Below are 14,103 nucleotides of genomic sequence, written 5' to 3' on the forward strand. Positions count from 1 at the left end.
GCAGGAGCACCTGTTTCTCAATATACATTCACTCCGAGTAGCTAGACCTTCAGAGAACTATGACATTGAGATACCAATTCTTTGCTAAAAGGACTAAAACAGTGATGAACACTTCAAAACTAAGTCTAACCCATAAAAAACTTGCTTTTCATAGATCAAATTGATTTTTATTTATATCTTTAACTCCAACATAATTCCTTTAGGGAAAATACATTGTTTTCACTTCGACTTCTTTGTTCTATCTTTCAATATATTACTCATTATTTACTATGTTATTTTATCTATTCCACATCCATCATCCTCAGTAAACCATAAGCTCTATGCAGGAAATGTCCATTTAATGAATCTACAAAACTCCAGCTTAATAGATTGTCTGGCATATTCAGATATTTATTTAATTATAGTTTTCCATAAGAAAAGACTTACAGCAGCTTAGAGGGAAGACATAAATAAAAGATAATATAAATAAGAAATGTTAGGTAAGAAATGTAAAGAAGCAAGTAACTTTTTTATTGTCAAAAAATAAGACTGACAATATTAGTAATCTAAAAATGCATACTAGAGACCAAGGCTTTTCCCAAATGCAGGTCATGATCCATTGATGGTTTATGAAGTCAATGCAATAGGTCTTGTACTGCATTTTAAAAAAGGAACTCTAATAAAATAAAGCAGATAATATTAAAGTACATTATATGTACTTTTTGTATAGAGTTGAACGCAAAAAGTTACAAAAACAGTCAAAAAGCAAGGAGTTATCTTCTCTACTGTGTCCCAAATTTGACTCCATTATTTCCGTAAGCCATAACAAAAAGAGAAATTTAATTTTCGTAAAATTAAAAGAAAAAAGAAAAGAAAAGAAAGAAACCCAGCTAACTGCTAAAAGAAAAAAGAAACTTAAAAGTTTTAACTGTTAAAAGAAAAAAGAAACCCAGCTAACTGCTTAAGAAACTACAAACATTTCTAATGCTATTACTAGTAAGAGATTTCTTCTGAGGATACATACGCATAATAGGAGCCTTGCATACAAATCTCCCATATCCTCAAATAGATAGTTTTGGTTGATACAACTCTACACGTTATAGTTTCTCTAAATGCAAGCCAATGGCGTCATAGCTAGACCTATCAGAGTTCAATAAACCCACTTCTATAGGCTGTCATAACAACATGATACAAACAGTCTGGCCTATGTTTCCAACTGAATAGATTATGAATAAAAAGAATAGATGTTAAATATATTTATAAATGTATACATGTACACAGGTATAGATGGATGACTATTAAATATATTTTGCTTTGTATGGACCAGAATATATTGAAAGAGTATAGTGTTTGACATGCATAACTGTGACATGTACACACTTTACAAATCTCACTGTGAGCAAGAACTGTTGATAAAAACCCTGCTTTTAGATTTAGTTCATTGACGTCCAATGCAATGAGGGAATTTATTATTTCTCTAGTATTCCAGAAAGACAGCACTACTACTCTCCTTAAGAATTGTTTTCTAAAGAAAAAAGTTAAGGATTCAATAGTACACTGGAAAATATTTATGGTCATTAAGGATCCAACTTGTACCTCCTTTTAAGCAGCTTAATCTTTGATTCATTCAAGTTAAGAATGATTATAAAGAGCACATATAGGAATATTAAAGCCTAGTTAGCTGTAATATTAGCTCCTCTAACTCTTTTCCTTTTGACAAATTTTTCATCAAAATAGAGAAGGATGAAGAAGACTTGGAAAACTGCAACTGAGAGAGACAGAGAGAGAGGGAGAGAGAGAGAGAATGTTAGGCCAATGTTTACAGGGTAAGAGATACACATGTCTGGAAATGGGTCTATGTAATGTGCTGTGGTGTTTCATTTTCAAAGGACTATGAACTTGGGCAAGTTGGTTACCTTCTCTAAGTCTCAGATCCCTTGCCTTTAAAAATGGAAAGATAATATCTACTGGGCCAGGTTGCAAGAATCAAATAAGATAACAATTATAAAGTTCTTAGCATGAGTTGAAAGAATAAATACTCTTAATAATTTCCTTTCCCTTTTCTACTTCCTTTACCATCCACAGCTTTCTTTACATTTTTTCCTTAGAGAACTCATCACTTTAATATTTTTTCCTTCATATGCATAAGTGCTGAATCTCTATCCCTCTCTGTTCCTGTGAATTTTAGTCCTGCACTTACCAATACTTGGTCAATATCCCTAAGGTAAAGTTAATATGAGATTGATACAAACTCAGGAGTTCTACAGGATACTCTTACACCTTTATCCTTATGCATTACAATTTCATTGTCTCTCACCAACTGAGCAGATGTTTTCCTCTGATATTTCGATGTCACATCTTTGATCAACATTGCAAAATGGAACATGTTATCTTTCTTGCCAAAGAAGTCAGCACCCCTTATTCTTTGTTTTTACTCTCAGTTGCAAGATAATCCCCCTAAGTCTTTAACCTCAAAAAATGAGAATTAACATGAACAAATTTTCTGAATAAATTATAGTTTACATCTAGAAAATCAACAACTTTTGTTTTAATCTTGGTAATTTGGAATTAAAAAATTTCAAAATCAAATTTCACATGCATGTAATTGCTTTAACTGGAGTAAACTGAGGCTTGTTTAGCATTTGTTACGGAGTGGGAGTCATCATCATGAACCTCTTTATTATATTTTATAGCAATTACAGTAATAGCATAAAGAACTAATAAATGTGGATGATGTCTTTCCTTTTAGTGGTTCCTTTTCCAACAACTTTGAGGAAGAATTTTAATTGGTTGATGCCTACTGAATCGGGTATGTTAATTTATTGTAAGAATAGATTCTAATTCCAAATAAATAAACTCACAGTCAGCATCGGTGGAGCATTTCTATTAGCAAAGTATAAACGCCTTTTAAAATCTTTTGTGACTACTAAGAGGCTTTGAGCTTTACGTGTGAGAGTGTTTTGTGTTTGTCGTTGTTCCTGACCGGGTAAAACTGACCAGGCATCACTAAATTGTCAATCCCCCAAGGACACAAGCTTGAAGTCATCATTCAGTTTTCATCTTTCCTCACTGCCCATATCCAATCTTAGTAATAAATCCTACATTCCTAGTGTTTGTTCCATCTGCACTGGCCTTTGACTTCCCACTGCACTATCATTGGCTCACTCATATTATGACATTGATCACTGAACTTTTATGCTCAATGAGTCTCTCCCATCTCTGCTATGTATTATACACTAATGATAATTTTTTCCTTAAAACTTTATTAAATTTGTTTGCTCCAAAAAACTTTAATTTTTTTTTACTCCATTTACTCCAAAAACTTCAAACCTTCAAATTACTTCAACTTGGCATTTTAAAGCTTCAATAATCATATGGCACATTATATTTCTGCTTTAGCATTATATTATGTAAATACATAGCAGAGAACCTGGATCCTAGCAAGAATTCATCACATTTTAGTCCCTCTCCCAAGGTGTCACACTTTGGTAAGACCAGATGTTCCCTAAACACCTTATCCCTTTCCTAGTATCATTCTCTAGATCTTAATGATTTTGTAATCCTCTATACTTTTTGAAACCAAGTTCAAGGGCCACCTCCTGCATGACCCTTTTACTGATTTCTCTTCTATTTCCCCTGTCCTTGAATAATTAATATTTGTTGTTTGTATATCATTAGGCATTTAATCACTGACTGTCGTATAGTGCTATTTCGTCTTTGGCGTGTTTCTTTTCAAAATTTTTTCCCTTATTTTAAGTCTTTTAGAGGTATATCTTCTGTGGAGCTTAATTGTATACAGGGAAATAAGTAGTAATTGCCAAATAAACAGTTCTTGATGCTAAATGAATAAATATTAGATCTTTTTGATCATATTTACTATGTTCTTTCACATGTAACTGGATAATTGTTGAGTAATATTCTATTAAAGTATATCTCTATCTCCTGGGCATATTATGTACCCTACAAATATATTGATTTCAACTGTCCAAAGACCTCAGATAACATTGTTTGCTTGGGTCCTAAAAAATAACTTTAAACAATTTAAATGTTGTGCTCATGATTCAGGTTTCACAGATGCAATAACCATTGATCTTAAAAAATGCATCCATATTCCAAAATAAAATTCACTTTAGAACCTGAAGTTCTGGATAAATAGATTTCATTGCACTGAAAATTTTGAAGATTTTATCTATGCTCAAATAAGCACTTCTGTCTTATTCAACTATTTTTTCCTACTCTTGCTACACCACTAGCTTATCTGGATATCTTAAAATGTTCTATATAATTTTATGAATATCAAATATAGTTATTGAAAAGTCTTATTTTTCTTTTTAAAAAATCCTTATCAGATATCCATACCCACCATAATCATTGTAATGACATTTGTATGATCTACAGATTAAACATAATGTTAATCAATCTGCCAAAGATTATATTGCTATGTTTTCAGTATTATTGATGCTGTATACACTTTACTCCAAGATCAGGATGTATGATAAATTTAAATAGGTAGATACCGAATGATTATATTGACAGCACTCTGCTGTGAATGTAACCAAAGTAACATGAGGAACTCACAGTCTAATGAAAGAGACAGACAACCAAATATATTCCAATGCAATTTCTAAAATGCAAATCATAACAAAGAGCACAAAGAGCACAGAAATTTCACTAATATATGAAATGGAAGAAAATTGTCCAAAGATGACCTTATAGAGATTTTAACATTTAAGCTTGATCTCTACGGATGAGTAGGATTTTTTTCAAATAGAGAAAGGAAAAATGGGGTTTCCTGGAAGAAGAAGAAAAGTATAAAGTATATTCTCTGCAAAGTATAAAGATTGTGGTAGTATGATAAGCAAGAAATTCAGTGCATTAAATTGGGTAGAATTAGAATGTAGGCCTTGAGAAAAATAAAATAGACTATAGTGATTGGGATCAGATTTTGAAGAAACTTATAAGGAGTTTGGTTTCCAAAGACAGCGTGGAACCATGAGATATGTATAAGCAAAGGAATGGAAGAGTTAAGGTTGTGTATTAAGCTATAATTCTACAATCAGTGGGCAAAACTAACAGAAGAGGGTAAGAAAGAGAGTCAAGGAGATAAGACACTATTAAACAAAGAGAGAAAGGAAGAGTCCGAACAAATGTGGTGGTAGTGAAAATGAAGAAAAGGGGACAAATTAAAGAAATATTTTGGAGGTGGTACTGGTATGACTTCAATATGTTATATAAAGAAGTTGAGATGCAAGTTAAGGCAACTTTCAGCTTTTTAGATTGGTGAAATAAAATGAAGAATGAGAAGAAACCACTAAAATTGGTAGTTTGGCTCTTATCGGTAACTTCACACAGTACAGGTAAATTAATGGAAAAAAATGAAGGTTGTATTCTAATGCTTTCTGGGGGGTTATATGTATCTCAAGTAAATAAAAATCTGATATTTACTCATTCGCCGATTATTTCATAAGGTTACATTGACTAAATAAAGCAATCTAGATAATATACAAAATGGATATATGCCTTTCACACTTGTGGGATTTTTTTAATGAGCATTGTTAAAATTCAAGTCTCATCAAGTACTCAGAATCAGACAAATTATGATTTATTTTCTCAGGTATTGTAAGAAGCAAGATAGCTCCTTTTACCTCCTGACGGCAGTGGTAAAATAAATATTTTCAATCATCTAAACTCTTTTGTTTCTGCACTCATTAGAGCATGCAACTGGTAGAAACTAGGCATTGACTGATTTGATTGACATGTGTTTATTTTCTCTTCCACACACTGTGGGGTCACAGCATGAGAGTAATGAAAGAAGAGCTGTAATTTGCAATCATGGATAGCATAGCTATTTATTATAATCATACTTACAACTGGACCTGGTGGGCCCTGGGGACCTTCTCCTCCTTTCAGTCCAGGTGCACCCTGGGAAAAGTGAAAAGCAAAGAAAATGAATTGATGTGAATTCAATATAAATAGGAGGACATGTATGATTGATAAAATGAGAATATTAGGAAGTGTTTCCAGACAATAATGTATATTGCTATACATATTATGACAACCAATGCATATGTTTACATATTTCCCTTTAATTACTCATGAATCTTTATTTAGTTGAGACCTAAAAAAATGCTTCTAATAAGCAATTTTATTCACATATTTTATTAATATGTTAATTATACCTGAGCTCCAGAAAGTCCTCTTTCACCTGGAAAACCACGTAGTCCTGCTGGTCCGTCTTTCCCTGAGACACCTTGAGGACCTGGGTCACCCTAAAGAACATAATATACATCCATCATAGAGAGTAAACTCTACATGTTTCCAGAAACAAAATTGTAATTACCTCTAAACTACTGTGAGTAAAGCCTGAATACCATTTAATGATGAGAGTATTGTGTGGAATGTCATATACATTAAAATGAACTACTATTCACAGTTGAGTGTATATAAATGGATGGTTTTATGGTCAATAGAACTAACTGTTCTTATATATTGTCCAGTCATGCCTTGAGATACAATAAACTGAATATTTTACTGACATATCTTTCTGACATTCATTTAAATACTACACCAGCATTTAGAGAATCTATGGACAAGTAATGAGAAGCTACAGTAAAAAGTAAATGGATATTTTCAGCCAAGAAAATTCCTTGAGCATGGTGTACCTTTGCACCTTCTTTTCCTGCAGCACCGGGAAGACCTTGCTCCCCAGGAGGGCCAGGAGGACCAGGATGTCCACGTTCACCTATGGGACCAGTCTCACCAGTTGGTCCCTAAATTGGATAAACAAACTCATTAGATTGCTCTTTTATTTTTGGCAAAGATAACATAAACCCAAAACAAATATCACTCCCTTTCACAAAGTTTTATCATTTTCAATTATTTTCATGATGTCCTACAAAACTGCATATAAAGCAGTGAAAGTAAATTACCTGGTAGAAGTCTGAAAGATTATGTGTAATCTTTATTAAAATCTGAGTGTATAAGGGAAATATATAGATAAATTCAAAGAGCTGTTTTCTTTATTTGATACCAGATTGTTTCAGAGTCAGACCAAGTATTGTTAAAAACTGTTTTTTCACTATAATTTCATACCCTCCCCTCTTTTTATATTAGGTGTCAAATGAGTTTAGGAGTAAATGAGGCACTGGTACCGCTACTCAATGAATCACTGCTTGATAATAAGCTCAGGTCCCCTGGAACCCAAACAACCAAAGTGGTCCTCCTTGGAATTTCCATGATTGGAGACCTTCCAATTGTTAATCTATGTTCATTTGACAAAGTCTAGACAATGTGGCAGGGGGACCCTGAAGATCATGAGTTTGGGTTGGCAGTTCCTTTTGGCCAAAGACTATAACAAATAGCCCACTGCCTTAAACTGCTGCAAATGCCAAAGTGAAAAATGTCAGGTCACTTATGTGTCCCCTGAGTGGTGCAGGTTTGTTGTGCTATTTCAAGTGTAAATAGAGAATGGTGACCAGTTGCTCTGTATCTCCACTTAGAAAAAAGCAAAATGAAGGATTTAAGTTTAAAGATATATAAAGGGAAAGTTTCCAGATGCTAAGATTGTTAAACAGTGGAATGTGTTACTGAAGTTGCTTATGGAATATCATTCTCTGTTATTTTTCTAAAAATGCAACAGATTCTTACTTTTTGGCCTTGGATAAAAAACACATCTATCCCGAATTTGAGTGTACATTTCTAGGTTTAAATTCCTTTAATTATGTATTGCTGAAGGTCCCCAACTTATCATTAATGCATAAACATTTCTCCCTGAAGGAATATTTCCTTAAACATCTGATCAGAATTTCAATAGTAAGGAGTGTAGAACTGATCTTAATTTAATGGCTATCACCACTGAGATAAAAATGAGTGGTGATTCACATGACTGCACAAAAAAAGGAGTATCAAGTATTGCAATCAGTATTGCTCCTATTAAATCACTTCCTTTGTCCTAACATGAAAATATGGTTACATTTGAAATAGGCTATAGAATTTTCTTTCTTAAAAGGACCAATAAAGAAAACTAATCCAATGAAGATGCATATTCAATAACACACCTGTTATTTTTATGCCTTAAAGTAGGGAGACAAAAAAGAACACAGGGCTCAGAAACCAGATGTCTGCATTAGGTAGAGATGAATTTTCAAAATCGTGAGGACCTGCAATGTTCAGTTAAGCCCCAAGATGTTTACATTCTAGTTGGGACCCTAATTCTATTTCTGTTCAGAGATTAATAACATAATAGGAATGATTCTTTCAGTTAGATTTTTCCCCAGAAAATCGTGAAGTTGTTTGGAATAAAGAAGAAAACAATTATTTAGAGGGTTTTTAAAAAATTAAAACTGATAAGCAGTTAAAAGGAAGGCTCAGCACACACAGAAGTCTGCAAAAAGAGCATCATGCACACTGTTTTCTTCTTTATAAAGTAGCAAACAGAAATTCCCTTGGCTCAAAAGTGATCTCTGAAATAAAAGGGATCAACCAATCCAAGAATTATTCGTATTTGCTTCTATCACACATATTCCTAGAAAGAAGGAGCAGTTTTCGTTTCTCTGTGTGTGTGTGGTGTGTGATTGAGTTACAAAGTATTAAGAGCTAATTGTAGGCTGAGAAAAGACTACTTAAAGCAATTAAATAATTAAAACACTCAGTCAACTGCTCTTTTGCTATAATTTGTTATTATTTGTTATTAGCAGGGGTAAAATTCCAGCTGAGTAAACTAGATGTGTCGTGTCCATTCAATAGGCTACACCAGAATAAAAACATTGTTTTCTATCCCTGTGAATTATTTTCTATAAGTAGTTAATACTATAATTCAGGATATTGCATCAATTTTTGAGATTCTTTCTGCCACCTCCCTTGAAAAAGCTACTTGTCTTCACCATTATTTCTATATACTCAAAGATTACACACTAATATTTTATCACTGATGGAAATCATTGTTATGAAGACAAAAATTTTAAGAAACGTGATATAATGCAAATATTAACATTTTAGAAGAATTGTGTTAGAAACTTTATATTTCTAATATACTATACATCTAAATCTAATTTATACTCAGAAAACTAAAGTCATTTTATAATTTGAAATCCCCCCAAAAATGATGGCCAATCTATTTAAAAATTATGTGGCATTTTTAGCAGATGATGCTATGATCAGGCTTTCGTGTCACCTTCATTGTGAACTTTCTGACTTAATGTCATTTATTTTATTCTTTTCTTTTATTCATTCAGGCAATTGATAAATCGCTTTAGCTAACTGATGGTTTGCTGAAGTTCATTTGATGCAGGCAAATTATATATTTAAATGCCATCCAAAATATAAAAATACATAAATTTCAATTAAAAACTTTTCACAATAAAATGAGCAAATTTTATACAACTTAGCAAAGGTGAAAATATAAACAAGAAAATAAATCTTGTTAGGAAAATAAAGTAAATGGAACGTACCTGTGGTCCAACAACACCCCCTGGCCCAGGAGGGCCGGTCTTGCCTTGAAACCCCTAAGGTAAAAAAAAAATCTATAAAAGCTATCCAGGACACAAGGCATAAATTAAAATTCTCTGAGACAGTTGAATAATTGACATTAAAAGAAAGTCATCTTTTGGCTAAAAATACTTATTTTTAAATGCCTATGAATTATTACATTCCAGTTCTTTTTATATTGAAAATTTAACATCTTCACTGTAGTCCTATTGTACACTGTAGTCCTATGATTACTTTCAATAAGCTTAAAAAAGAAAAGAAAATGGGATGAAGCTGGAGCAAAAATGTGTTCTTAGCCCTCTTTCACTGTGTCAGACAACATAGAAATTTTAATCGAGAAACGTTTATGGATGAAATAAATGAGGATTTAGACATTCTTTGAAACAGTCCACTGGTTCTTTATACAGAGATAAATCTACAGTCTGTGATATTAATGCATTTCTCTTTCTTGCATTCCAACAATCTCATAAAATAAACAAGATATAAAAATAAATATATAAAAATAAAGCTTCGCATGCTTTGTCATTATTTCAACATTTTATCAGTCTTCTTTCTTAAAACCCAAAAGAATATACTTACAAATGTACCTTGCATATAATACAGTCATTAGAATAAAATCCAGTAGATGTGAGCACATGTACTCACTAAACAAGGCCTTTGGGCATATATTCTGGTGTCTATATTTCTCTAGACTCCTGGGTTATTCATTCTGCATGACTGTATTATGATTAGCAAATTTCCTTCTTATGTGAGTTAATTGACACTTAACAGTTGGATAAAGATTCAAAATACTGACAAACCTGCCAAAGAACTGAATTAAAGCAAATAGTATTTGCAAAAGTTTTATTCATTATAACATCAGACTGGAAATAAGAAAGTTAGAAAGCAAAGAGCAGAAACTAGCCCCACACTTGTATCATGAACTTCCAGATAATTGTGATTACATTATTTATAAAAACAAAACTTAAAAGCAGGAAAAGAATCTGTAATTATTTCAATTGATGCCATGGGGAAAGAAAACAAATTTCTCCTATTTTTAAAGTACATTAATTCTTTTTTTTTTTGGACTTGAGGACATGGGGTGAGAGGGGGAAGCTGGGGCGAAGTGAGAGTAGCATCGACATGTGGGAAGCAGCAGCATAGCACAGGGAGATCAGCTCGGTGCTTTGTGATGACCTAGAGGGGTGGGATAGGGAGGGTGGCAGGGAGGCTCAAGAGGGAGGGGATATGGGGACATATGTATGCATATGTCTGATTTACTTTGGTGTACAACAGAAACTAACACAGTATTGTGAAGCAATTATACTCCAATAAAGATCTGTTAAAAAAATACATTAATTCTTAAGACCATCAGGTTTCCACTTGAGTTATCAATAACAACAGCAAAGTGAATCAATTCAAGGGAAATATATTATAGCATTTACTTAGCTTGACTGCTTAATTTTAACTTTTCAGGAACTTAATGGTGTGGAAATTTGTACCCACATATGTAAGCATATATATACATAATATTTTTTTTTCTTTTTCACTGAGAGCTAACAGCTCTTAGTGCTGTTACTCTTATCATTTGTTTACAGCATTTAGTCCCACATCCTAGCTACTCCTTAGATGATCTCAATAACTTCCATGATCACAACTGTTATCAATGCCTTCTTATGCTTTTTCCTCAGCTTAACATTCTCAAAATTGTTCTCACTAAATGAATCCTCTCCTTTGACTTTCCACCTCTGTTCTCTCCCTTTATTAACAAAGTGACTTCAGATCCCAGACTTTCCTCAGGTCCTCAAGCTCAGTCATTTAATACTACCATGTCATCTCAGAAACTCGCAATACAGCTTCTTCTCTCTCCAGTAGACAGACCTGTCTTATTTGAACTATACTCGCCTCTTTCCTTGACCACTACAGTTTTTCAAGTCAGGTTCACTCACCTGTCCACTTGTTATCATGCCACAAAAGCAAATCTATTCAACTCATTGCTAAGCATATGTCATGAAATATCCATTACCAAGTCTACACAATCTCAACTTTCCCTAAACAACCATGCACCACATGGTTGCATAATCTTTTCCCTCTGTCTGGATCACCTTTTGCCCAATTTCTAATCACAGAGTTTGACATAAAGATGTAAGTGCAGTCAGGACTTTAAAAAAATTAGTCTTATAAAGTTTTTTCCTTAGTAACTGTGAGAGCAAGAATAGCAGATGAAATTGATCACAATAATAATTAATTATGAAAATTAACTAATTAAAAATAAATGCTTAACTGAGGAAATTCTGTGAAAAATTTGCCACCCAGACTTGTACTCATATGTTCTAAGAGGGTGCTAGTACCTCTGAGTGAGAAACAGATTTGGAAGGAGCTGGAAAACAGCATTGACCATACGCCTGCTCATTCAAAACATTCAGTTTTGCAAGTATCTTATAAATCTGACACTGAGGATCTTACAAATGAACTATGTACAAGAAAACTTTTATAGATCAGAATGAAGTGCGATTGTTCTGATACTGTCATGTAATAAGACTTTCCTTGCCATTTAATTTTAGGATAATAAGTTAAATTATGTTTTCCAAAATCCCGAAAAACAGAAGTTAATTTGATACATGAGTAATAAAAATGGAACTCCTATTCTGATCACCTCTACAGTCAAAGCATGATTTGGCACTGTGTTTCTGAGACAAACGTGGGTTGTTTCAGTATAATAAAGACTATCTCTAATTATTCCTAGTGGTCTTGAAAAGCTTTAAATTGTAAGATGTCAGAATGAACCTTCAATTCAAGGATTTCTGAATGGGGACAAATCTCAAATATAATAAAATACTTTCTTCTTTAAAAAAGGAAACATATATATCAAAATATAGATGCCCTAAATTCTGACTCTTGGACAAGACAATCTTTTGAATCACAGTCAACACAGAACAAGGTGAGAAAGAAAGGTTCCTGGTGATAGGGTGACTCACTATTGTTCTTAAAGTGGATTTGAAATCAGGAATACAATTTTCCAGACATAATTCTAGTTGTTGTTTACAAGAAACTACTAGAACAAGAAACTACTAGATGAGAATATCCATCCTAGAAACATTAGTTAATATGCTAGTTTTCCACTTTAACTTTAAAGGTTATATATAATATGCTTATTTTGGATAGAAGCAGAAGCTCTTGATTAAATTAACGTCAAAAGGGATTTTATAATGATAATTCTCTAGGTACCCCTTCCTCAAAAGACATTTTGGAAATATTTGAGAGGTATTCCCAAGAAGCTATACCATGACTTAGTTAAAAATGATTGACTGCAATATTTGAATGAGAATGTATTAGCAAATTTGAATGTGGATTATCCTTTAGAGACTTTATTTCTTGCTCATCATGGAGATGTCTTTCCCAAGAGGAAACCCAAACAATTTTACTCTTTGGTCTCACTAAAATCATTCTTGATTTTGCTTTTGTAATCCAAGACTTTGAAGTTTACAATCTGACTAAAACTAAGAAGTCATTACACTAAGGATTGTCACTTGGTGAGCAAAACAGGTGTGTTCATGCTGGCAGAATACCCTAAGATAATTTTGAGCCACACAGTCAAAGGTAGTCTGTGTTGTGGTTTCCTTAAGAAATCTGGATAAAATTAATCAGTGTTAGGAACCAAGAATTGATTCCAAGGAAACATGCTAATCCATGATGATTTCTTATTAGACTACCATCCCACTGCAACAGTCAGATACAAAGTTTTGTTAACAGTGGCAGAATAAATAAACAAAACCGCCAGGATTCTTGAACCACAGTTGAGCTGCCAGTTTCCCCGCTGTCCACCACTGTTATACACATAAGTTGTTCAGAGAATGTATTTAATGTTATATTCCCCATCATTTAAGTTACATTTTTTTCCGTTTCCATTTTCCTACTTGAGAGGGAGAATGCATTTGGCATAGTTCTCGACCAATTACAGCCTTGCAGTTCCAACAACAGGAAATATTTCATCCCTTAATTCTGGATAGAAGAATATACTATCTGCACAGTTTATTGTAATGTGTCTCCTTTAGAGAGTGGAAAGGTGAAAGGGTAGGGTGGAATATATCTGTAACAAAGACTTATGTGAAAGGGTCAAGGCTGACAACCTTGTGGAGGTATCCAAAAGACAATGAGGTCTTTTCCATCAGCTTATCCCTAAAGTGTTGTTATTGAAAGTAAGGAAAATCAAGTAACATCCATGTCCTCAAGTATATTTATTTAAATGTTTAGATACAAACATAGGTCTATTTATGTATTTCAAATATATTTTTAAAAGATTAAATGGAATTAATTTCACCATTGTCCTTAACCTGGTAATTGACTTGTTAATAATAAAGTATCTTTCTGTGAAATGATGAAGTGCTTGAGTTAGAAAATTTGAATCAGAAGACTGGGGTCACTTACAGTCTCTCCACGTTGCCCAGGGTGTCCTGGCAGGCCATCCTTTCCAGGTGGTCCCTGAAATCACAAATATTAAACATTGAACGTCATAAATATTTCTTGAATTATTTACAATCTAAATACATGCTAGGCAATTTTCTTATATCTTCATTAGATATCTTATTTTGATGTTCTATTGACTTCATATACGGTGGTAGAATTTGTCTATATCTTTTTTTTTTTTTTTTTTTTTGG

General features: G+C 33.1%; 1 protein-coding gene across 4 annotated transcripts in view; it reads right to left on the bottom strand.

The window, feature by feature from the left end:
- COL11A1 (collagen type XI alpha 1 chain) overlaps positions 1-14,103 on the bottom strand; it is a 197,853-nt gene that overhangs the window by 59,894 nt on the left and 123,856 nt on the right. For all 4 annotated transcript variants that reach the window (XM_007471378.1, XM_007471380.1, XM_007471381.1 and 1 more), the window contains 5 exons: positions 13,873-13,926; positions 9,429-9,482; positions 6,642-6,749; positions 6,159-6,248; positions 5,848-5,901 (listed from right to left, as the gene is read on the bottom strand). In XM_007471378.1, coding sequence (XP_007471440.1) covers positions 5,848-5,901; positions 6,159-6,248; positions 6,642-6,749; positions 9,429-9,482; positions 13,873-13,926 — 360 coding nt within the window. The remainder of the gene's footprint in view (positions 1-5,847; positions 5,902-6,158; positions 6,249-6,641; positions 6,750-9,428; positions 9,483-13,872; positions 13,927-14,103) is intronic.

Source organism: Lipotes vexillifer, unplaced genomic scaffold, assembly GCF_000442215.2.
Source record: "Lipotes vexillifer unplaced genomic scaffold, Lipotes_vexillifer_v1.1 scaffold1350, whole genome shotgun sequence".
Classification (NCBI taxonomy): domain Eukaryota; kingdom Metazoa; phylum Chordata; class Mammalia; order Artiodactyla; family Lipotidae; genus Lipotes; species Lipotes vexillifer.